Raw genomic sequence first — 25,632 nt, forward strand, 5'->3', positions numbered from 1 at the left:
ACTTACTTACAAATGACGTTACTGTTGCTCCATAAACAAGCGTTGATGAGCGCCTTTCTGACGTCACCAGACATCTGTGACGTCAACGCTGAGGATTTACTTCCGAGGCACAAAATAAATTGCGTATGATGGCAAATTACCACTAGAGAGTATCGTGCCTATTGCAATTCGTAAGCAGTAGCCACGTTTTCTCTAAGTCTTTCGCATATTTCTCTCGTAGGTCATGAACAGTTTAACCATTTTTGAAGAAGTTTGTGTATATTTTTATATTCACCTAGTAGATAATCTGACGAAATCAGCTGGCAATCTTTTTCTCATTTAGGCGATCCTGATTAAATAATGAGTTCACGAAGGTCAGTAAGTTCACTTGGCGTATCCAGTAAAATACAGTTATGATGGTTACAGGCTACTTTTGAAATAGACATAGGTAATTTGTGTAGGTCTAAAGGAGCGTTTAATAATATCCATTTTTGCATGTGTTTTTGTAGAACATTCGTAAGTATTATTACATTCATTTCAATATTATGTTCTTACGTCCTCTACATTGAGTTTTGAATTTTGCTAGTTTTTAATTTCACAGTAGGCATATGTGCTTACCATACATTGGTCTCTAGAATAAGGTAGGTATTAAGGTCATGATAGAAGATAAATATTTAAGAGACAAAACATGCAGGTCCTTTTTAAAGTAATAAAACACAAAAATGAATTTAAACCATTTATTAATGAAACGTTTTCGTTCAAACCGCGTCGTCGGCGCACCGGCTTGCGCCGGCTGCCAGTAAATAATTAGAATAAATATATTAAAAGCATGAACTTTCCGTACATATTATATATTCCTCTTCTCAATTAAAAAACTACAATGACTAGGGTATTTACGATAGTAATACTGCGCTGTGATCGCTTTGAAGTGACTCACAGATATATTTGGTGCTACGTTTGGGTATTATTGACCCACGAATCAATTATTTTATTACCTTTATAATTGAACAATGTTTCAATCATAAAACATACATGTATTTAAATAACACACACATTAACAACACCAATATTTACTTTAACATTCAAATTTGACGTTTATCTTTTTTTTTATTCTGTTCTTCGAAACGACCACAGCTTATACGGAATATTCCGAAATCTCAAAATGTAAGATAGTAAAAAATCTATACATTCCGTCCACTGGATAAATTACAAATCACGAACTACTTGCCTAATGAATGTAAATAGAACAATGACCTTACGTTTTACAAATTCGTGGGCACTTTTGTTATGTTTATAAGATTCAATCACTAGACTGGGCTAGTGGACTAATCATTGCCAAATGCCCGAATAAGGTCAATTAGGGACCAAGAGTCTTTAAAAAAATGTAGAACCAGTCCAGTCAAGCTGCAATCAATGTTTTAGCTGTTATCAATGATTCCACTTAAGAGAGTTGTTTTTATTTTCACAAGAAGACAACATTTTAGACCGTTCAACTTCTCATATTGTCTTGCCAATCTTATAAATTAGTCCACTAAACCAAATCGTGTACTTAAGAGGATAATAATTGATATTCTACTTCCAAATCGATAGATTCAAACGAGAGAAAGAGATAGACATAGCTAATTATCTAAACCACCCTAAACACATAACTTCAGTACATGAATAAAATACACCACACGTTATATTTCCGTAACAATTCTTACTTCTAAATAATTATGTACAAAGTTTTTAGAAACAACTATCTCAGCGCTTTTAAGACTCTTTCTTGCAGTTTGTGACAAAATGTTGGAATGCTTTGACAGTTGCGTGTGACGTCATCACACATATGCTACGAGTCATAAAAGTGCGAGTGAAAGAAAACATTACCTAATCTATCGATAGAAGTCCAAAAAAAAAACAAAACTTTAACAATTTTCTGTCTCGACTAGACTATTTAGGTAAACCAAACTAAATGCGATTTACAAAATAAATTACTTTGTGTTCCTTTATTGGTCACGGACATCTTGTTCGGAAAACTCTTGTGGGTAGTTTATCTAGAAAGGCCTTTGAGAATTTATTCAATTTTAATCGATTTTTCTCGGTTAGTACTTACGGAACCGAACAACAATTCAAATGGATATCTACGCACTACCAGAGTATCACAGATGAAGATTCCAACAGTTTTCCGAACAAGATGATCAATCTATCAATTCATACGTTAGTACTCGTATATCGTAAGTGACCATAGACTAATATGGAAGAAAACAAGTGTGATGTGAATATTGTCACACATAGGCACTCTCCGTACAGATTCATTGTACTTACTGGGGTTTATTTCTACTGAACACTTTATCTACTATGAGAGAACTATCAACACTCTCGGGTATACAAAAAAGCACTTTTTCAGACCCTTTGCAAGTTTGGCTGTATGTGAAAATGTCTTACAATTAAAAAAAATATTGTCAATATGGCGCGCGTGGCAAATTTTGATAGGTAACATGTCAGCTTTTAATTCAAATTTACGTGGGATTTAAAATATTATAAAGGAATACGTTTAAAAGATCTAAATAAGTGCCCTTCACATAATATGTTAATAAATTCTAGTGCATCCCAGCGAAACGGGATCTCAAAAGAAACATTACACGGGTCACTAATTTTCAGTCTATGTTTTATCAAGGAAGACTTTTTAACATTATGCAGATACAAAATACTTAAATTACTTTGTACTACTACAAAACGGGATACCTACGATCATTGTATAACTCGTTTACATTTTGTCTTCTATTCAATACACTACGAGACAGCTAAGTCGTTTCAAAAATTCCCTCGTTAACATTTTCAACGGAAAAGTAAATTGTACAAAAAATATGTTATTTATTCATTTATATTTCCAAACTAATTGAACTTTTGGTCCGTATTCTAAAAGTTTCTAGTTTCCAAAGCAAATATTAATAAAACAAACTATTAAGGCACAAAACGATTGTGTCTTTAGTGTCTCTCTGTTGATATGACTTTTCCTTCTAAAACTACAAAAAAACCTCTAAGTTCTACTTATTGAAAAATGGAAAAATCTCAAAAGCGTCTCCCATGGAGTTTATACATCACAATCAAATTATTATTCTCGATTCGACCATTCAACTAAAACTACGAATCTGACTTAATAAATAACCCAGCACCGGTCGTACCACGTCTATGTTTCTACTTAACTAATTACTGGGATGCACTTTACTGGAGATGGGTACTAGAAATAAAACTAAGCGGTATTTTCAACAGCAGATTTGGTATGTAATGTGAATGACAATACTGATTTCTGTACTCGTTCCCGTGAAGCAGTTGGTTGCTGGTCGCGGCCGCCATGGGCGCTGCTGCACTACCGGCGATGTTTTAATGTACTGTGTTCATGTTAATGTGTGATATAGAGAAGAACTGCAGAGTTAGTGAGTTACATGTAAGGTATATTATGTTATCAAAAGACTGACGAGAAACCAACTGCTCACCCCTTCTAGTATTTTTAATGCCATGCCGTCAGTATCTTTAAATGGTAGCCTATGTCTTGTCAGTGTAATGGCTATGTCCTGCTTGAGTCTACAGGAGACAGGTTGTGTTGTACCAGTTAGCACAGTCCGAGTGACTTCTACAGTGACAAGACATTGCACCAACGTCAGTATTGCCTCACCGTTGATAAAATGAAAGTGGTCTTCGTCTTCTCGCGGGCGGCGGCGCTCCGTAGACACCGAGGCATGCACACTCCACCGCTACACACTGCTCCGTATGACTTCATGCATCTATGTCCAACCATAGTCTCTGATCTCCAAAATATTTCTAATACTACTGACTGGGGGTAGATCGTCTAAGAAAATTCGTACTGGCACCCAACATGGGCCCGAAAGCTCTAAGACTACGAGTCTCAATAAAAAAATATTCTTTTCCAAACTAATGTTTTAACTAACGAAGAGGTACGAAAACTAACGAAAAAGCGGATAAATGAAAGAACAGCTGTGTTTTGTGTTACCATTTTTATTAGGTTTTCTCTAATACTTGTCTCTAAGTGAAGATGAACCATAATATTGTTAATAGCTGAAGGAGGCGCGCGGCCGGCGCACTACTGCGTCCACTAGCTAGGGGGCGCTAGAGAGCCCGACTATTGCCTAGGAACGTATCCAAATAATAATCTACATTAATTATACAAAACATTCATTAATAATACTCCTTGCGGCAAAGCTTACTCCCTGCGCATAGACATTACACCACTCTATGCTCGGGGACCGTAGACTGACGTATATCTACGCAGCTACATACCCAACCAAACCCAACCGTAACTACGGGGCACCTCCAATGTACATACAATACGAGAGCTCCCTCAGCGTGCCGCTAGATGTCGCGCCGTGCGTCAAGCGATATCACAAAATATCTTACTTTACTTATTGCTCAATTATTTGTCTACCTTATATTTTAAAATTAGGCCAAAACATGTAAGTTGATAAACGAATCGAATACTCAATACAAATTCATACTAGACTTAACTACGTGAAAACAAACGCTACACCACAGGGGTGACATCTAGTGGCAGAAACAAGGAAACCTCAATTAGCCGGTGGATACGTAAAATAAAAAAACAGCCCATCACTAAATCGACTATGATAAACTATGTTTTTTAAAACTACCATAATAAATAAAATGCAATAATTCTTTCAAAAATATACATAAAGGAATGTTGACATGACTACGCGGATTGACGCTAATATGTTAGTGCCGCTTAGTTTTCGAACGATATTATTTCGTGGCGTGTCGTTAATCATCAAAGTTCATTTTTACAAACATGCCGTTACTTTAGTGCCTTATTTATATAAGAATATAATTAAAATAAATTCCTCAAATAATACATTAATTGTATTATTTATTTAGTTTGACGAGCCCCCGTGGACACGCCACGCTACAATATGGAAAACACAAGGAGTGTGGCCGCACGCCGTCAAGCGTCGGCGCTGGCGCCCTACACAATAAACACTGCGTCACATACTGTCGCTTATTATAACAATGTAATTATATCGGCTCACAGCGGAGGCGGGAAGGCCCAACAATGACGTCACAGATATCAGTCGCGATTTATCCTTTAAATATTTGGGATGGTTTTGGTCTAGTAACAATAGATGTTGGTGTCGCCATTGAACTTGGTTGCTGGTAATAATTTTATAACACAGATAGACATTAGATTTCATTCGGGAGTTGGGATCATTTAATTACTGGAAGACCGAGAACTGAGCAAACTTTGTCAATTCTCTTTAAAGGTAAGAAAATACCTTTCCAATTACGTTTTAAATGTAGCTATATTTTAGGTCTCCTAAGACCCAGCGAATTGACATTACTTTTAATTAGAAAATTCCAATTTTCCCGCAGCTATGAAACCTTTGTCAGTGTCTCTTTGGGTAATTAAGTTAAAAAGGCATCTAGATGTTGCTTTTGAATTCGATTGATAGACTGTGACGTCACGAAAACAAGACTACCCTCACCGCCGCAAACCATTTAAAAATACAAGATAACCAACACGCTACGATTACACAGATACCTATTATACAAAAATATTTGTATTTGTATGCATGTGTGTATAATTATAATAAATCTAACATTTTGCGCGCGCTGCCGTGCCCTGTCTTCACTTAGTCGAGTGCATTAAATTATATTGATGTGTGTCGCGTCGATGATGCCTTTGCTCTCTTAGAGCTGGTTCATCAAGTGTGGGAGTCACGTCCTCACGTCCTCGCGTGCCCATCGACGCGCACACGGGCGTCACAAACCGAGTCCGTCTACCGTCACGTGCAAGGTGCAGCGCGCGCGTGCTGTAGTAATATTAATGTTATTGCTTTCGGTTAGTCATATTTATTTATCATATGTATGTAAAACTTCAAAATGTCTACGCTACAACACTACTCTAGCATTGCCATACATTAAAAACACACAACATAGTATTTTTATGTTCAATTTAACATTATACCAATCCAAAAATTGTATATTTATGTATATCTTAGTAATCTTACATAATTAAGAATATATAATATTTTTTTTTCGAATGCTGTTTACATTTTGGTCCAGTGAGCCTGGAGCGAACAAGCACATCACTAGTTTATCGTTTGCGTGCTATGGCATATCTCGTGTATGGCACATCACTACTGCGTCAAGCTTATTATCAATAGAAATTAACTACAACTAGGCAAGAATAAGTATTGAGCAAGATAAGACTCTGTATTCAGGTTCCCGCCAAATTTTAAGGAAAATAATAATATAAAAAAATGACTAGAGAGGAATGTATTCACGTATATGGCAACGAAGTGATTAAATAGTTTTAGCGTCTTAGTTGGCAACGTCCCATCTTATTATTGTCACAATCTTAAGCTACACTGGCGTACTTGCTTTGTTTTGGCAAAATATTAATGATCCCGTCCCCGGCCGCAGTCCTCGGCTCGCGCAAACTACTTCTCGTGGGCAGACTGCGACGCGACGCGTACCTTGAGCAAAATCAATCATTTTTGGCTACATTTTGGCCTGTATTTGTTTTGGCAAAACAATTGTTATTTCAGGAAGACCTGTGGCCCGAAGCGAAGCGTCTAAAGGTCTAAACTACGTGTCTACGTATACAATATTCCTTTTAGAGGTAGACTTTAAAAGGAATATTTTGAATAGCACGCATCACAACCAACGTGTGGCTAACGCCTTAATAAATTGACAGTGAAGTATATTGTATGGAAGATAAGATTTTGTTTACGTATTCATTCATGCCATTCATGCCGGGCGCCGCGCGCTGGCGACTGGCGGCGACTCGTGGCCACTCGCCAGTCGGACGCGCGCGGCGCCCTCGAGTCTCTCCGGGAAGTGTTGTGTTAGTCTCGAGTGCGAAGTCGCGCGCGACTCTACGCCGTAACACTATCATTTACATTGTTATACGCATGCCTGGCGAGCGTTACGACTTACCATACGTCCGGTCTGTCCCACCCTCCTATACAGACTGCGCTCTCTTTGGCGCCCACCGCGGGGCAATGATCATGACCTTTTCACACTTAGGGTTGCCAACTTTTTAGTAGAAATGTTACAATTTTGATCATTAGTGCCTCTGTAGTCGGGTCCACCCTAATATTAAATGTAGTTAAATCACAGTTTTAAAGCCAAAAGTGTAGATGGCAACCCTATAACTAAATACTACAAGTTTAACGTGCAAACTATCTAGAAAGATAAAAAAGTAGTGTAAAATACAACAAACCAAACCCAGCAGGAAGTCCCACGCTAAATAAAACACACAATTTTAATTTCTAATATTATATCCATGTAATGAAACATCAGGTATTACTAGGTGCTCCTTACAGCGGGCAAACTCCTTCTAGAACTACGACTAAGCCTACAGCGGCGGCGGCGCGGGCGATGACGTCACGCGCGCGGGCGCAGCCGTGACGTCACCGCGGGCGGCCGCCGCGCCAAGTGTCGGGACTTGGAACAGTACAATATATGAAAACAACAAAGTTAAGTACATTACAACATGAGCGGGGCGCGGGGGAGCGCGACCTCAACCACTACGTCTGCATGCAGGCAACACTAGTGACATCGTTTCTATTTACCCAGCATTAGCACAGAGTTTATCATTTGAAGTCCAGACTAGAAATATAAGTTTTAGGCCGAAAACTAATCAAATACCCTCAATTACAACATTTTTTTTGAAAAACTTGAAATTACTGCACAAAATCACTGTTTACTGGCGCATTTGTCCCCCTCGCCCCCACACTGCCGCCCTCCATCTAATTTGGCAAGATACGAAGCACGCGGCGGCTGACATCACAAGTCAAACATTCTAATACTGTCAGGAAAACGATCGTTAATGTACAGAAGGTGTAGTTTATAGGTGAAACGGCAGAGCGCGCTTTCCAAACTAATATTACAAATAAAACCACCGTATCTTATACTAGGTGTAAGGAAAATGCACACAGCGATATCAGCTGACTTGCAAAAGAAACGTAACAGTGACCTCAGTGACAAAAATACCACTTTCCAAGTTAAAATGTCATTTTCGACAGCGTAATCACTGACGCGTTGCTTAAGCAAATTCGCTGTTGCTCACATATTGAATACCACTTCTGACAATAAAATTGATCAACTTTCGTCATCAAAGCCATAGTCAGCTCCTTAAAAATGGCCCTTACCGTACAAAAATTATCTTCATCAGACAAAATTCGTACAGAAAAGTCTATTTTTGAAAACAGACTATTGTTGAGAAAGCTGTCAATTTTATTAGCAGAAGTAATATGCCAAAGAGTTACACATTGCCGATACACCAAGTATTAAAATACACAATAATATCAATAAAAGCTGCCTTGATACATTAAGTACATAAATAAAGCTAAAATAAAACTGGACGACAAATCTCACTGGTCGGGAATTACAAAAGTTTTTGTAAAGTTTGGGAACAAAAGCGCGCCCGCCAATAATCTCAGGAGGTTCTAACCTACTTATGCTAAAATACTGCTAAAATAAGGGTAGGTATGTGTATACATATGTGAATATCATAGCATAGGTACCTGAGACGCGTGGACACGTGTGTTGTGTGTGAGGGAGAAAGTTATACAAATTGTTATTTCAAATTTTAAGACTGTATTTTTATTAAAGTTTAAAATATATGATTGCATAAGTTCTTGTTATATGCAAGAGCGTTTGGCTCTATTGTTTAAAAAATATATATTGCTTTAGCATCATAGATTAAAGTGTAATATTGTAGCAACACAGCTTCACTTATTAAAATTAATTTAAAAAAGATTCTGATGAATTAAAATCTGCTTGTTAAAATCAACGGTATTTTTAAAAACGTTTTGTATTACGTCCGTGATCGTTCAAATGACAAGGTTAACGCTATACAGACAGATAACGCTATCTCTTTCATTCAAACGAAGATGGACTTAGCATTATAACATTTGATTTAAATTGAGTATGATGGTTTTTTATAACTTTTCCTCGATATTCGATGGGTTGTAAGTATTGTATCGTGTTCCACACGCCTCGATAACAGGTGCGTCAGCTGGCGGAAATGTAGCCGACCAAGCTACCATGCATACTGCACTACGCTTGCCGCGCGGCCTCGCCCGGCCCCAAACTATACTAATATAAATATAAAGTTAAGTACTTTAGTAATAGACGTCAAACGGAAATATTCCCATGTCATGATATCTTTTTTTATCTATAATTAATTTCGGAGTATTGTCAGTGTCATCATCCTATATCGGAATAATTGTTTCCCAATAGGAAATACTGTATCAAAATGAACATTTTACTTTAAATTTCAAATTTAATAATACTGATTATGAAACATTTCCATCGGTAGGAAATAATCGAATAGAATCGAACTACTACTAGGTGGGGTGTAAAATTTCGAATTAATTAAAGGAACTTTTTGATTATCAAAAGACAAGTTGTAAATTGGTAAAAACCAGTGCCTGCTGTAATACTGCTGGGTGTGGGACTATGTCCTGCCGCTTATAACTAGGAATTGCACGAACACAACCATCATTGTCTTTTACACTCACTAATCACATAATGTGTATTGCTTTTGGATCTAACTCTACGATTGATAAATTAAGTACTTTCTAGAAAAGGACGAAATGGGTTGATATCCGACGAAACTGGTGTGTAACGATTTTGTAACCATGGTGGACGTTTTCCGATCTGTTTGTGCACACTATGGTATGACTTTTCTTTCGCTTGATGCTGTATCTCGATGTTTTTTGTGCAGGATCGGAAAATTATTTTTTTTTTATTTTTTTTTCACACTATTTATTATTTATATTTAAGTACGCGATGATATTTTAAGTACGGTACGACACGGTACTTATTTTTTTTTATTCTTTTCAGGCAAGATGTGTATAATAAGTACTTGAATAAGTACAAAAAAAAAGAAAGAACATTTCTTACTCTCCGTTACAAGTTTTTAAAGTTCGGATTACATATCTATTAGGTCACCGATGCACTATAGTTATTTATCAATTGCTTCAACAATACAAAAACCCTTACAAATTCGTAACACAGTTTCTCCGGATATCTGGCGCCCAACGCGGTGCCAAAATTGTAAAATTCGAACTCAACAGACATACTTCTAAAATGTAAATATAGAGAGTAATAGGAGATCGGCGGGCGAGGCCGCGCGGCCATGACAATCTACAGCGGCTTATATACTTAGCTTATTGTCACGGTACACAGGGTGTTAGTCCACACGCTCATACACGCTAAACTAATATTAATATTATGTAAACTAATTTACTCGAAGCGGTTTTCATGGCATTTGGCAAGACAAATATCAAGTTGATTTAATACTACTCCCACGTTTGTTAAGGCTCTTCATACACAGGTCAACAAAAGTTGCCGATATTGGCAGACTTTAGTCTCCAAGATGTGCGAAAGAAACCTCATGAGTTTTGCACAGCGGATGTTTGGTGACTCAATTGGAGGGAGAATCTGGTGATTCTTGCTATGACTTGTTTATAAATGACAATACAAACGAATTTAAACTTTTAGTACGATCTTTTAAATCTAAAGTTTTCATAATGAGTTCTTTGGTTTAACAAACATTAGTCGTATCTCTTTCACACAATTGACAAATTACAGTTGCTAGAGAGATACAGGAATAACACTAAAATATATGGAGCTGTTTATATTATTGCTTGACTTTGAGAACAGTGGAATACGTAGAGCCGTTTGCAGACACTCTTTTTCACTTTTATATATTCGGTAAGATCTTTTGACAATAACTTTACTCGGCAAGTGAATAAAGCCATACAAACTCATAGGATTTTGTCGCGTACGTTGAGGCATCGTGTGCAAAGCACCTTACTTACGTGAGGTTTCAGGTTATTATTAGATGTTTACCAATTGCCATCAAATCCACGCGAGTACTATAACTACGTATGTCAATATATAATACTATTGTAGAATGAGATTGCTTTCCGCTCGTCAGATATGTATGGGAGTCGTGAGCAGGGCGGTCGACGCCGTGTGACGTAGCGCTTAAGACGTAGCACTTATGACGTAGCGGAGTGACGTAGCCGCAGGCGTTACGACGTCATGATGACGCAGGGACCAGCCCTGGACGTCGGCGTTTATCGCGTTTTGAGTGAATTGAAAGAAATTGTGAAATACTGAAAATTTTAAGTACAAGCGAGGAACTAAAGAAATAATCATTAAACGCGAAACTGAGCGAAATTTGGCACAAACGTAGATTCCTTAATGAAATGGCACCGTTTACAATAATACTGACGTCATACCTACCATTTCCTTTAAACGTACACTTTGAGACTCGTATGTAATTAGCCTAAATCTTTATCTACATATCCGTATCACATTACAAGATGAGAAATATCCAATTTCTAATTTAAAATTTGAATTTCAAAATTTGAAAGTAGGTGAAACTTTTTTTTATACATTTTAAATCGAAACAACAGCGCAGTCACACAGCGTCACTCTTACCGCGTATGTATATATATTAATTCTTATGTTTTATCATTAAAAAAATACAGCTGCGAATGAGATTCATAAAAATACAGTCAAGTCATCATAAATAATTATCAGGTTAATGTATTGCCAAACAAACGTGCACTATGTCTACCACTAAATTACAAAATATCAAAGACAAAATATAAGAAAAAAATTAGTTTTTTATCGCAACTAAATTATTTGAGATCTTCGCCTTAATATTTAACGTTAAGGGGACACGCAACGACGCGAACATTCGAAAAGAGAGGACGCCATCTCGATTGGTCGAGTTCATGCTTGACAGTTCACTCGAGCAAATCAAAATATCCTTACGAATCGTAAAACTAAAACTTAAACGTATCGAGTGGACGGTCAAGCAGCACGCGAGACCAACACGCGAGCGTCGGTCGTTTCCCGTTCGAGCGTACCCGTTGGGGATCGCCTTAATAAATTAACGTTTTTAATTAAAAATGAAATGCGTTCTCTTTGACGCCCGTAGCGGGCAAAGTATTGCTTGTAACTGCCTTACACTAAGTTTAATGAGCCAATAAACACCTTAACTACGTTCGAATACTGATCATTCCCTCTTGTGGCCACTGCGAGTACGCGGCAAGACAAACACCTTAATCCAAAAAAATAGTACGTAGGAACTCTATCGTAAGAAACAAAACGGGCCGTCGAGGTCGGGTCGCGCCTAGATGTACATGGGCAGGCCATACATGGCGCCCCAGTCCACGCCCTGGAAGGAGGACATGTCCACGCCCGCCAGCGAGTAGGCGGCGCCGAACTGCGGCAGCGCGGGCTGCGGCGCGGGCTGCGGCGGCGCCACCAGCGCCGTGGCCGCCGCCGCCGCGCCCGGCAGCGCGTAGGGCGCGTAGCGGTACGCGTGCGCCGCCGGCACCGCGCCCACGCCGCCGTACACCAGCCCGCGCCCCGGCCGCAGCACCAGCCGCTTGCCCAGCGCCAGCGGCGCCGCCGCCACCGCCTCCTTGGGCTGCGCGCGCTTGCACTCCACCTTCTTGTTCTTGATGGTGTGGAAGTGGATGTCGCACACGCGCTCCACGGCCTCCTCCGAGTGGAAGGTGACGAAGCCGAAGCCGCGGTGGCGCTTGGTCTGCTGGTCCATGAGCATGACGGCGTCCTCGACGAGCCCGAACTGCGAGAAGTACGAGCGCACCTCCTCGGCGGAGGTGTCCTGGCCGACGCCGCCAACGAAGATCTTCTTGGTCTTGGCGGGGCGCGGCGCGGACTTGGGCGTGGCGTGCTTGGGGTCGATGCGCTTCCCGTCCAGCGTGTGCACGGGCACGGCCAGCACCTTGTCCACGGACGCCGCCTCCTGGAACGTGATGAAGCCGAAGCCGCGCGACCTCTGCGCGCGGCCACTGTCAGTGCGCTACTCCAGCTCCGCGACACAACGACGCGAGGGAACAGACCTAGCACATGCTCACAATACACCATCGAATGTATGGTGACAAATAACGGAAACATCTAACAAAATATATAATAATGATGACCACTAAGAACATACTTTGTCTTTGAACAAACAAGTAAAGGATTGAAGACAAAAAGGTCTGTTCCCCCGCTCAGTAACGACGGGGAGTTTAGTGACTTATAACTAACCTACTGTGAAAGGACTACGAGTCTCAAACAAACTTAAGAGCAACTGTTAATGTTATATTTACTTCAACTTAAGAGCGTATACAAGGGATAAGTCTACATCGTAAGGAATGAGGGTAGATTTACATTAGAATACCAATAGAAGCTACTTCAACGGTAAAGTTTGTATATTAATAAATTAATTGGCAATACTGATTACTGTACAGCTATGCGACTTACTATAATTTAGAAAATCTACAAAGATTATATACGCTCTTAATACACTTGTTGTAAGGTTAGTCTCCGTCAATGTAACATATCATTTGGGCGAGGAGATGTCGGTCAATTACATTTAAGGATCTGTTAGGATGTAACAAGCACGTGTTACCGAGTCTTTTATAAAAAAAATGCAACTTGATAGGGAATGAAAAACTGTTTGTCGATCGACTAGTTGGTCATTTTCTGATAGCTAAGTTTACAATCATCAAGTTCAGTGACTTTAACAACGCTGTCGCAAAAAGGTGGCACACTACTAAAATGGTTTTCTTTTCGAACATTATCGGCATAGATAAAACTCTAGGTCCGGAACTGAATGAGAAAAAGGCCGCTAATGAGATTGCGGTGTGAAAGACGTGCATAGAGCAGGTCCCCAAGTAGACAAAGACAGATAGTCTAGGAACTGTGCTCATTACAGGAAGGTGAAAACGCAGGCATTTGCCTCGAAGTGAGACACTAAAGGCTCTTCAATTATAATTCTATCATTTACAATTTTTGGGTCATGACTAGTTTTGGACCTTAACAGAGTCCCCTGATAATCATGAGTTAACGCGACGACCTTGTCGCAAAAGTTAATTTCAAACTTGACTAAATAGAGATCTAATGGACTTTTATAATGAAAATACATCGTGGACATGCAAATATAACTAATTGTTATTAACGAGTTCACAGTAAACTTGCTGAACTTCTCGTGTCTAACAATGTTACTTTATTTAAGTAACGTGTTTTGTACACTAAATTCGTGTTAATGTTTGAGCAGTAGGTTATTGAATATAGGGTCAAAATTTATCTAATATTATTTGATCATCAATCTTTCAAACCCTGAGCTTTATAATGACCTGCACATGGTGAAGTACCCGTATAAGTGAGGATCTGTTTATGCCACTGATGATGCTGTCAGCATAGCTCAGGCTAGCATAGGATTAAAAAACAATGCTTTTATTGATAGGCACGTAAGACAATATATTTCTGGTCAGACTCGTGATTCAGATACGAGGAATCGTGCTCGCAAGTCTAGCCGGCGACGACTAAACCAACAAGATAAGACATATTTTGGTATCAAATATTATCATTCGTCTAGTATGACAACAAAATTTTGTAAACAAATAAACAAATGTAATTGACAGCAATCTCCTCTCCATTATTACACCGACACAATAATATCGCTATCACCCACATTTAAAGACAACTAATTTAAATGGGGGCAGTGTAAACATACGTGGTATTACTTAGAACTAAGTTGTACAGAGATCGACACCTATATACTCATGCTGCCGCCAGTGGTCTATCTAGTAGGAATTAGTGATGATTTCTGACCATTTTACGCATACAATTTCTACTAGTTTAGTAGACCTTTTCTACTAAATCGATTAATTATTCTACCATTTTGGTAGCATTGTTCTACCATCACACGATATTCCCAAACCCCAAGTATGTAATTAATTAATAAGTGCGAATGCAATAAAATGGTCATAATTATACATACTAAGTATATCAAAGTACTGACAGACAAACTATTCTTATTATTAGCACGAATCTGTCTAACCGAGCAATGTTACCCGCAAGGTGTACAAAATTCTACCATTTTTATCTGAGCATCTCAGTGTTACCTTGGTGAGAAAAATAAACTAATTACTTTTTTTCTACCAAAAAGAGTAATTTCCAATCTATTCTGTGATTTTAGCTAAGTACTATTAATTAATTAGTGGAAAATTGAAATTTATAGGTTCTGAAGACATTAAAGGAGGAAAGTCAGTGTTGCTATGTTTCAAACTATATTTAAGCTGGAAATACAGTAAGTACGCTGACAATAATTCTACCGTGAGACTTGTATAAGAGACAGAACTTATTACAAATATTTATTAGGAAATAAGTACTTCACATAAGCAAAATCTATCTATAATTATATGTCTGGAAGCTTGTGTTTGTGATTATAACCTAGATTATAGACTTGATGATAAAGTATAACAAAGATATAGTTTGACTAAGTATCTACAACAAAATTATTAAAGATCTTTGTATCTAGTAAGAAATTGGTTATGTTAACATAACGAACAACACATAAAGAGAAAAGTAAAGACACAACTGGCTTAAAAGAAATAAGGCAATACGAGATAAAACATCCGAAAATACTATTTGGATTCCCTCTTAGGCAAAACATTTAAAATAACAAACGAACACAATATAACATAACTAACAAACAAAGACTATTTAACAAACTAAATACAATTTAGAAAAAAAAATACTATATTAGTAGAAATTAGTAAAAGCATGGCAACACCGACTGTAGGGGACTACCAGAGATAAATATAGAAGATTATAGAAGGAGTATTGTATCAAAATCCATAGTCTATGCCTAACGGTCTATGTTAGTGAGTCTAGCATGCCGAATTGTCTATGTTATGTAATGGTAATACATTTATTAGTGTACCTAGGTTACTCGGATCAACCATAGCCCAACTATATGCCAAGATTGTGGTCCATATGCAAAAATACATAATACAGGGAATTGAGGAGTTTGGAAGGAAAGGAAGAGTTGTTTAAGTTTTCAAAGAACACAAAAAGAGCTTTATACAGCATTACCTTGAAATGCAAGTGGTTCTGAGAACAAAGGTAACATTTGAAAGGTTTAACAGCAATGGAGTATAAGGGCTCGACCTTATAAAAAATGATGTACAGTTTCAAATAGGAATTACTTTTATGAAAACCAATAAAATGGCTTGTTGTAAGTAAAACTAGATAAATGGACTAATTCTATTGGTAACTTAGAACCATAGCACACTACACACTTCTGAAACGGGACAAAAAAAAAGATATTTTTCATAGTACAAGTAATTGAGGAATATCAGCCCGACTACAGCGAAAAAAAAAAATGAAAAAGAAATGCAGTAAATAGTAGACAGGATTTATAGGACCAGAAGGAAGTTTCACAAAGGTATGTTTTTGCAAATGGCCGTGAATCTGGTACACGAACCTACAAACTACCTATTCCAAATCAACCTATACAATGTTCTAAGACTGACCCAAGTTCGCTCCGTCTTCTGCCTACCGCTGTCTTGAAAAAATGGCGTCGTTATTGGCCTTCTTATAACTAGGATATTACATTTGTCGATGCGTTATTTCAAAGTGGATGGTACCTTTTAGAATTAGCGAATCGACAAATGTTAACGTCATAGTCTTAGCAACATGCCAAAATATTTAAAGGAATTTTAATTTTCTTACATTTACGTAAAGATTAAATACTGTTAAATAGTATTTTAACACAAAATGAACAATTTGATGCCCATTGCCAGGAAAATTATAAAACCTGGAATCTTAGACAGGTAATTCATATTATATAGAGCAATACATATGGGTTGTGTATGTGACTTGAATGTTTGTGAAACCAACGTGACACGAGGATTAAATTCCTTAATGATCAGTCCTTAAAAGGCGTATTTTTAAAAATCTCTGATATCCAACAACTTTATCGACTGCCATTAACACTCAAACTCACTAAATCTTGAAACAACCGCGTCTAGAACATTGGTTTAAGAATAAATAACATTACATAAGAATCTTGACAAAGTAAACGGTTCGGAATTAGAAACTATATTTAGCTATGGCGTTGCATAAACCGTGAAATAATGTTGCTAAACCATTTTATGTAAGGTGTTAAAGTTGATTTAGTTTTTATAATCTATAGTTATATTACAATGAGGTTAAGTTTTTAAACTTGTAGAAAGTAATCTCAGGACCTACTGAACCGATTTCGTTAAGTCCTTTGCCAATAGAAAGCTATAAGCTACGTTATTTGCTAGTGTCATAGCAACAATTAAAATACTGCACAACGAAGTGGACACGGGTCAGCGCGTCCATACTAATATTTATATGAAAATGTATTTGGCTTACATTGTTATACTGAAATGAATGAATGCAGCAATTGATAAAGGGCAACGGCACATAGGGCAGCTTCAAGCTTCTATAACTAGAACAGTCTTCCAAGTTGGTGGCCCAATGAACAAATTTTTATAAAGAATCAAAATCAAAAGTTTTTATTTCAAGTAGGCCGTTTTTGAGGCACTTTCAAAACGATAAGGTGATGGCTCTAGTTGCGCTATAATATAAAATACTCTTGTATTCCAGAAAGGGGCCTATATATGCTAAGTTTTGGCGTAATAACCGAGGTCAACACAGACAGAACCGGTGGCAAAAACTTCTGCTATTATATGGCATGTTGCTAAGACTATAATATTATGTTATGTACATATGTATAGGCTACTGAAACAAAAGCAACTCATGGTAATGCAAAATTTCATTATTGAAAAAGTTTTTTATTAACTTTAGAATATATTATACATTTTGGTCCTAAATGGATATTCACATTTTTGTAATCACTAAAATAATAACATTGTCCTAAAGATTACAGTTCAATATTTTTATGATAAAACATGAAAAAAACCTAAGTCTTTCCATTTACCATTTAAAATACAGCAATAATCATTCAGTAATGTATTTTACCCATTCATAAATATGTATGCATAAAATATATAATATAATGGTTATTTCTTTGGTTTTATAATTAAACTTATTCTATAAACCTTTGTAGTCTAGTCTATTCATACTGAACAAAAGATAAACAATAGTATTAACAGCAAAAAAAGATTAATTTAGATGAGTCTTATTTACATTTATTTTTAATATTGTTTTATTCATTTTACAATCTTAACTTGTTTTGCTTGAAACAAGTCATAAGTCACAGGCATCTCAAATATCCTAACTTTCCTAGGACATAACATAGTTTATTCCTATGTATCACAGAGCTCTTAAAAGTAATATTATAGTAATTTTGGAAATGTGACAGTGCAGTACATGGTGTAAAACAGCATCCATTCCAAAAATTCTATAAAACTTTGAGCGGTCAATTCATCATCATTCCCCTGCCCTAATCCCAATTTTTATTTGGGTTTGGCACATGTCTTCTTCCAACCATGATCTATACAGACTATAATTCTTATTTACATAAAGAATAATAAAATTTTGCATATCCATGAAACAAATCTTACCTGTGTGACAGGATCCTTCATAATGAGGACGTCAGTAACAGGTCCAAACATGGCAAAGTATTCTCTCAGCTTCTCAGAGCTGGTCTGCCAGCTGAGGCCACCCACGAAGAGCTTGCTCGGTGACGGTGAGGAGCTTGGTGGGGCTGGTGCTGTGTTAGTGGCCGTCACCGGGGTGGAGCGGCCCGATGACGGGGAAGTCTCTGTGGGGAAATAAGGGTCTACGATCAATGTTGTGGGGTTCTTAGTTTCGGGTAGGAGGTGATGCCTAAGATGCTCTATTTGCACTAATAACTTTTATGGTTAAAGAAATATCTGAAAAAAATAGTAAGGAATTGAATCATAAATACTCAGCAGTTTTCACTAACAAGAACTAGTAGCAACAGTATGATGTGTTAATTTTTATCAATTTATGTGAATCAAATATTAAACTTATGGGGGTAGATGGCTATAGGTGTGTTTATGCCACAAATTGAAATACAAAACATATCTATTCCTCTGTTCAAGTCTTCTTGTAGCCTTTTAATACAAATAACATAATTTCCATAAATATTGAAAAATCATAACATATCAATATAACCACTTCATAATGCCAATTTATTTTGAAGGCATTTTACTGTAAATAATGACTTACATTCCCTTAACAAGTGCAACATTCCAAGTTTGTTCCTCTTTTAATTCTTTATTACAAAATACTAGATGGCGCTACTCAGTAGCAGTTTAATAATAATTTGTGTGCAAATTATAGGAAAATCAATTGATATTTTTTTCAAAGCAATACCCATACATGATTGTTTAGCAAAGCAAATAATTGAAGTTAATTTGACCGCAGATCATAAAGAAATTGATAACTAAAGAGACAATAATAAACATGTTTCAAACATAAAAGAATAGAAAATGATTCAGAATCTTATAGGATTCCCACTGATTTCTACCTTTGTACCTTTTCAGTCTTGTTGTAATATTAAGTTAAGACGAAGAATATTTACCAAAGAACATTATATTATAACTTTATCTTACAGTTCATAAAATTACTTAGAGTTCTGGTATTACTTGGAAAGTGTATCAAATCTCAATAAATACACAACACAGTTTAAAACAGTTTGAGTTTCTTACTTTCACTCTAAGCGAAAAATTGTTTATTTGTGTGTGTTTATCTTGTCTTTAAGTCCAGTTATTGCTATTGTGTTAGGTTAAATAAACATCTATTGTAGTGTAAATTGTGTTGAAGCAAAGTCAAAGGCGTGGGTGACACTTTCATTTGTTTTTTCTTTCTGCAGAGACGCTAGGCCGCCGATGGCTTCGCGGGAGGAACCAAACCATCCAATACTCACTGATTTGCTGCACAGCTATCTGTTGCTGCTGGTGCTGCTGATGCGCAGCGGCGGCGGCGGTGGCGGCGGCGTGAGCGGCGGCCTGCGCGCTCAGCACGTGCGCCGTCAGCTCGCCGCCCACCAGCCCGCCGTCCAGAACTTCCACACCCCCCAGCGCCCCGCTAGAATACAACCCCATCATTATCACTACTGCACTTAACACGCGACAACTATCAACTAAATTAAAACCAACGGCTTTGCGTAATTGAGAAACGATCGCCGAATCACGATTCGGTTGAATTGAAAGACGCTTTCACTTTATGGCAGAGAAAAAGAAACAAAACACGATCTGTTTACATTCAGCCAAATTTCCCGCCAATAGACTTTTTTAATAGATTATTCCGTTACGAAATTAAACGGTATTTTATTTCACTGTGAATATTAATAGATAATTATTTTATTTACATTCCACACGGCGCAATAAGCATTATTGATTCAAATGAATAAGATTTTTCAACAACGAAGGTTGTCATTACAAATGTTTTGTTTATGGATACGTCAACACAATGACAGTTGAGAAATTTTAATGATAGAATGTAAATAATTACGGGTACTCATAGTCATGAAGTGAATGAAATATAACGTGAATTTTACTGACAAAATCGTTTTTTTAAGCGATAAAACTCACACATTTGGAACTTCTCTAGTCTCTCGAGGCTTTAACAGTAGCAAATATTTGCATACTAGCTGAAACGTGAAACTGGCGATCAATTTTGACTTCCAATGCGAACTGAAAGGCGAGATTCACGAGATTGATTTAAAATGTACATCGCAGGGAACAAATTTCTGTAAAAATACGAGCAACGAAAATTAATGACGCGTTCATTTTTCATGTGAGCGTTAAAATAATTAATTGGACCGTATTAAGTTGATTGATTGACAAAGGGTGAATGTTATTGTGTGCCTAATGACCGGTTTTTACGCATCCATATAATATAAAGAACAAAATAATAAATTAAAACGCGTGAAAGGTATATTTATTAATTTTTAAGTTACTAAGTAAGTACAACGTTTCGTTTTTTCGGACTACTCCTGCAAGCTAACTTCTTCAGACATTGAAATGTTAGCTTTCCTAAGTAAGTTAGGTGACAATACAATACAATATCATAGGTAATTCGAGTCGAAACCGTGGAGAAGCCACAATCCACCGCATGGTAAGCATTTTAATTCTCAGCCCAAAACTAGAATTAAGAAAAAATACATCTGTACTACAGCAGTGGTTTCAGTTGGTTGAAACTGAAGAATAAGTTCTCGGTTATTTTACATCCAGAAAGGTAAGTCAAATCTTGTCTGACAATTACGTAAAGTTACCGGATCGCAACAGTGTCTTTACAGTCGCCTACATTTCCGTTTATTATGAAGAAGGCTGGCAAAATCACACCATAAGGACAGAAAAGAATACCGCTATAGGTAAGACAAGGACAATGCGAGCGAAGTTCCTTTTGTCTTACGAAACACGAAATATTTCCTTTAAAATTAGATCATATCCAAATAGCATCCGAAGATATTCTTTTAAGAATTCTAGACGGTACAGTCTAATAGAAAAGTGCACGCCGCCGCCGGAAAAGCTTTTATTTTATTGAAAATGAACTTATCCGTACAGCTGCTCCACAAAAATTACCCTCTTGCGAGTTGCGCATTTCATCTTCACGTTATAGCCATCCCTCTCTCACACATGTATTTTCCTCTATAGTTGTATCTCGCTCGTCCTCTAAAACAAATATCCCTGGTCTTGTCTTTCGTATATGATGGGTATATTTGTGTCCTGCTCTCGCTCCAGGGCGTGGAGGGCTGAAACCTCTGTACTGGGCAGACGAAACCGCTAGCGAGTACCGGCGTTGTTCACAAGCGGTTTTCGGTATCAAATATTTGATTTTCCTGTCGAATTAATTGAATTTTGCTCGATTTATTTATAAAGTAGGGCCTTCTGGAATGGTTACTGAAAAACTTTGATATCAAAGCGGTTTGTTTGTTAAGGCACACATCAATGTGTATTTAAGTCCTTTCCACAATAAATTAATTATATTTTGCACGAAAAATCCCAGATGTTTAACAGATTTCAACAAAGTTTCATCTTCATTTTCGAATCATTTAACTTTCGTACCGCATCAAGCTGAGTTAAATTACGCAAGCATATTTATCATGGATATAAATAAATCACATCTGCATCTAAACTTAAATCCCCTTCTTAGGCGAATTAAAAATAATTAAAAGGCATAATCCTGTTCGCAGAGTTTGATAGATGCTCGCTTCTCGGATCTTTTAAGACCCTCGTCCGGCAATAAATCAGGGAGGACTCATATTTTTCTCATACAAACATGACGCAAGGTCCGCATTCTGCGACCTTTCACTATTCTCGTGATAAAAGAACTTATTACATTCTGTATTAATAACGCAAGTCGTTAAATACTCATATTTCATGTTTTAACAACAGTTTCCATTAGCGACGAAACAATTTTCTCGTTGATATTTGCTGTTCAGAGTTCTTAATCATAAATAATGCGAAATACTGAGTATTATTAATATTTATTGTAGTTCGGACCGCAAACAATAACTAGTCCTTAACATTTGAGATTAAAATTAATTACGGATTGAAAACAAACTTTTACAGAATAAACAAATGCTGAATGAAGTAGCTTTACAAAGCAATCGAATTTGCAGAGTTGAGTATTCCTATTCATGTAATAAAACAACTAAAAAGAAAAACCTAGCACAAAATGGACGTAAAAAGATACTTACTTAATGTGATAAATGTTCTTAATATAAAAGTGTTTTGCCAAACTTATACACCGCAATAAATAGTTGCGGATGAATTAAGACACGGCCAAGTGATAAAACCGTCGGGCGTGACAAATAGTTTCTTTCTTTAATTCGCTTACAGCGGGCCTAACACCACCTCTTAAACTACGAATGTTGCTGAAAAGAGACAGCAAGATACACGGTATAGATTGGCGTCACACTTCCACATCTGTTTGAGTCTTCTTCTTAAAGGTGGTGGGGATGTTACCCGGTCAGAGGCGCCACGGGAGGCAGTTTGTTACGACTGACAATGGTTGGGTGAATTACGGCATTATGTATTAGTCATCTATGTAGGAAAAGCTTTTGTGAAAGATGCATCTAATTTTCGGGATCAAAAGACAGCAATTTCAATTGCTTTTTTCATTTGCATGAAAATAAAATCGAGTATTTACAATCCAATCCATTTTTTTCTTTATCAGAATGTTGTTGACATCGTACTAATAGTTTATAAGCTTTAAAACTACTAGCATCAACATTACAAATATCATTAAAAAAATATTGAGGTGAATAAATTCACACGTAAAAAGTTACATTCTATGTTATTAGTTTTCAAAAAAATGACAGTTGAAATGCACTTCCAAGTTTGAAGTTAGAATTAAAAAGTTATTTTTAGCGCCATTATTCAACAGTTCGTTTATCTTACAGCCGTGGTTTTCGTTCATAACTTCCAAATAAGGTACATTTAGAACCAGCGACCGTTTAGTTACTGGTCAGCTTTAAATGAAGTAAATCTAATTGGCACGAACTCGATTTACGGCGCCAGATTAATACGGAAGACGGAGTTCAGAAATGCCATCGGAATCAATTCCTTATTAATGGCATAGCAAAGCTGATTAACCAACCATGCAGGTTAGGTAGTTGATGGCAGGATATGGACATAGCGGTTTGCAGCGCTAGGTTTTGACAAATAAAATTTGACCTATAAAAATCATATAGTGTTAAAGATTCATGGACATTATTTTTTAAGTAGATATAGCAACAACCGTTCTTCGTTAGCCGCCCCGCCTTATACACGACCTTGACAAAGTTTCTCACCTTTATAAACTTTATTGTGAACCAATATTGTATAACCTCCAATTTTTGAAACATGATAATCATCAATGTATTCCGTGGAATCTTATTAAAAGTAATAAATTTAATGAATACCTAACTACTCATTTTTATAAAAAAAACCTTTTTCGTTGTTTCAGCTATAATTGGGTGTGATTATGTTATTAATGTTATTTATTGACCAATAAAATTTCCCTTGCAGAAAAAAAAGATACATTCAAATTCATCATGAAGCTGTTGGCATTGTCTCTGGTTTAATATTCAGTTTGGCAACGATACGCAAGTGTACAGCCACATAAAAATAAGAAGAAAAGTTTTTATTATATCCTTGGTACGAAATATATTCATTCAGAAACGGGAGAACAAACTTGTACTTAAACAAGTCCCATAACATTCCAGTTATTTATGTCGGTTAGGTTTTTGAACATTTTGCATACTTCTGTTTCATAGAATAGGTTATTTAGTAACATTCGAGTTTAGTTCTTATTTCCATCTTTGTATCGTCGGGAATACCTACTTTAATTTTACAGTACTTAGCACTATCTGCTTGCCATATTCTAGTCAATATATTAGCGCAAATAATGTTAGCCGGGAGCTGACAGCCCCATTTTAGGATAATGGCCTATTTATGAACAAGAAATGATCTTTGACCACTACCCTTGTCCAAGGCCCATTTAAGCTGAAAGCTACAACATACTTTTAGTTGGAAACTCATTTTATAAGATGTCCTTTGAATGTCAGATGTTTTTTTTCCTAAAATTGATTCACGATGACGTTTCAATATTCTGCCATTAGTTAAGCATCAATAAAATGTTTTTATTATTGTATAAACATAATATTAAGGCCAGTATTACCGTCGGCGGATATTTGGCGTCTCGTGTCCTATGGGAGCCGCCCCTCGCCGGCCGTTGACCCCACCTACATGCTCACTAATCGTGGAACGATGCTCAGATTTTCAACTCACTTCAATAAAAATGAAATATTTACATTTCTAGACGCTTTTGAGTTGTTTAAATCTCCTTTCTTAGGCTATTGTCCTGTTAAATGAAAAGTAAAATGTGTTTCATAAATATTCAACGGAATAAATAGTGTTTTTCTTTTTACTGCACAAAATAAAGAAATGATTTAGTGTTTCAGCAGCGTTAAGTAAAACAGATTCAGTTGATATTAAAAATAAAAGAATATTTAGCTTGAATAAAATAGGGCTGAATAGGTTTGTAGGTACAGATCGTGGCTGTTTTCCTATTTAGTAACATTTGGCACATCACTACGTTAAATAAATCAAAAATTACGATGATCTGTAAATAACTATCGATCTATTTTAGTCTCTGGTAGTTTTGAATATCTGTTACTGAAGTTTTACCGCTAAATGCGAAAGTAGTTTTATTTTGTCAACAAGGGAGCTCAAAATTTTATAGTTTTTTCTCATTTTGATGGAACATTTACCCATTATAATGTGTATGTGAAGTCACAGTACGTTTTTCTTTGCTGCCCTAGGAGGGTCAAGCGAGCAAGTTCGTGATCTTTCATAATGACGGCTTAAGATTTTTTGTGGAAAATAGGTTAAGTAGGTACCTATTTGCATTTTGTAATTTTTTTTCATGCCTTGTTTATAGTGAGAAAAATGAGAAAGAGGTTAGCGGTACATTGTGTCGAACTTTAATGCAACAGTTCTTGAATTTGAATCAACAATTTATTTGTCAGGACTGTCTGTTTACAACTTTAATATCTTCAGGAGTTTCAGCAAAATCATATTTACAATAGTTTTTCTTTTCTTGGAACATAATTCAACGTGGTCCAAGACTGATTATTCTGCCATTGTGTGAACTGAATCGGATTTCTAAAGTGTCGTACTGAGTGTGAAAGAGGGAGGACTTCTATTGTATTTTCTAGTATTTTTTTACAGCGCTAAGGTCTTTAGTGACCTCAAGCCACTATTGGCGAAGTGGAACGTTCTTAAGTTATACTAATATATAGAGAGATAGTAAGTAATAGTTATAGATATAGTAAAGCTTCTTATTTTAGGGACGTTATAACAACTG

At 36.8% G+C, this 25,632-nt stretch overlaps 1 protein-coding gene across 2 annotated transcripts in view; it reads right to left on the reverse strand.

Moving 5' to 3' along the window:
* Positions 1-702: 702 nt before the first annotated feature.
* The window catches only part of LOC113505696 (RNA-binding protein Musashi homolog 2-like), a 121,463-nt gene continuing 96,533 nt past the window's right edge, over positions 703-25,632 (reverse strand). Inside the window, exons 1-4 of one of the 2 annotated variants that reach the window (XM_026888502.1) lie at positions 20,147-20,688; positions 19,703-19,863; positions 18,372-18,571; positions 703-12,823 (exon numbers count right to left, since the gene is read on the reverse strand). In XM_026888502.1, the coding sequence (XP_026744303.1) occupies positions 12,149-12,823; positions 18,372-18,571; positions 19,703-19,863; positions 20,147-20,214 (1,104 nt within the window). In that variant the 5' untranslated portion in view covers positions 20,215-20,688 and the 3' untranslated portion in view covers positions 703-12,148. Of the gene's footprint in view, positions 12,824-18,371; positions 18,572-19,702; positions 19,864-20,146; positions 20,689-25,632 lie in introns of those variants that run through there. The other variant, XM_026888501.1, reaches the window with a different exon arrangement.

Source organism: Trichoplusia ni, chromosome 26 (genome assembly GCF_003590095.1).
Source record: "Trichoplusia ni isolate ovarian cell line Hi5 chromosome 26, tn1, whole genome shotgun sequence".
Lineage (NCBI taxonomy): Eukaryota > Metazoa > Arthropoda > Insecta > Lepidoptera > Noctuidae > Trichoplusia > Trichoplusia ni.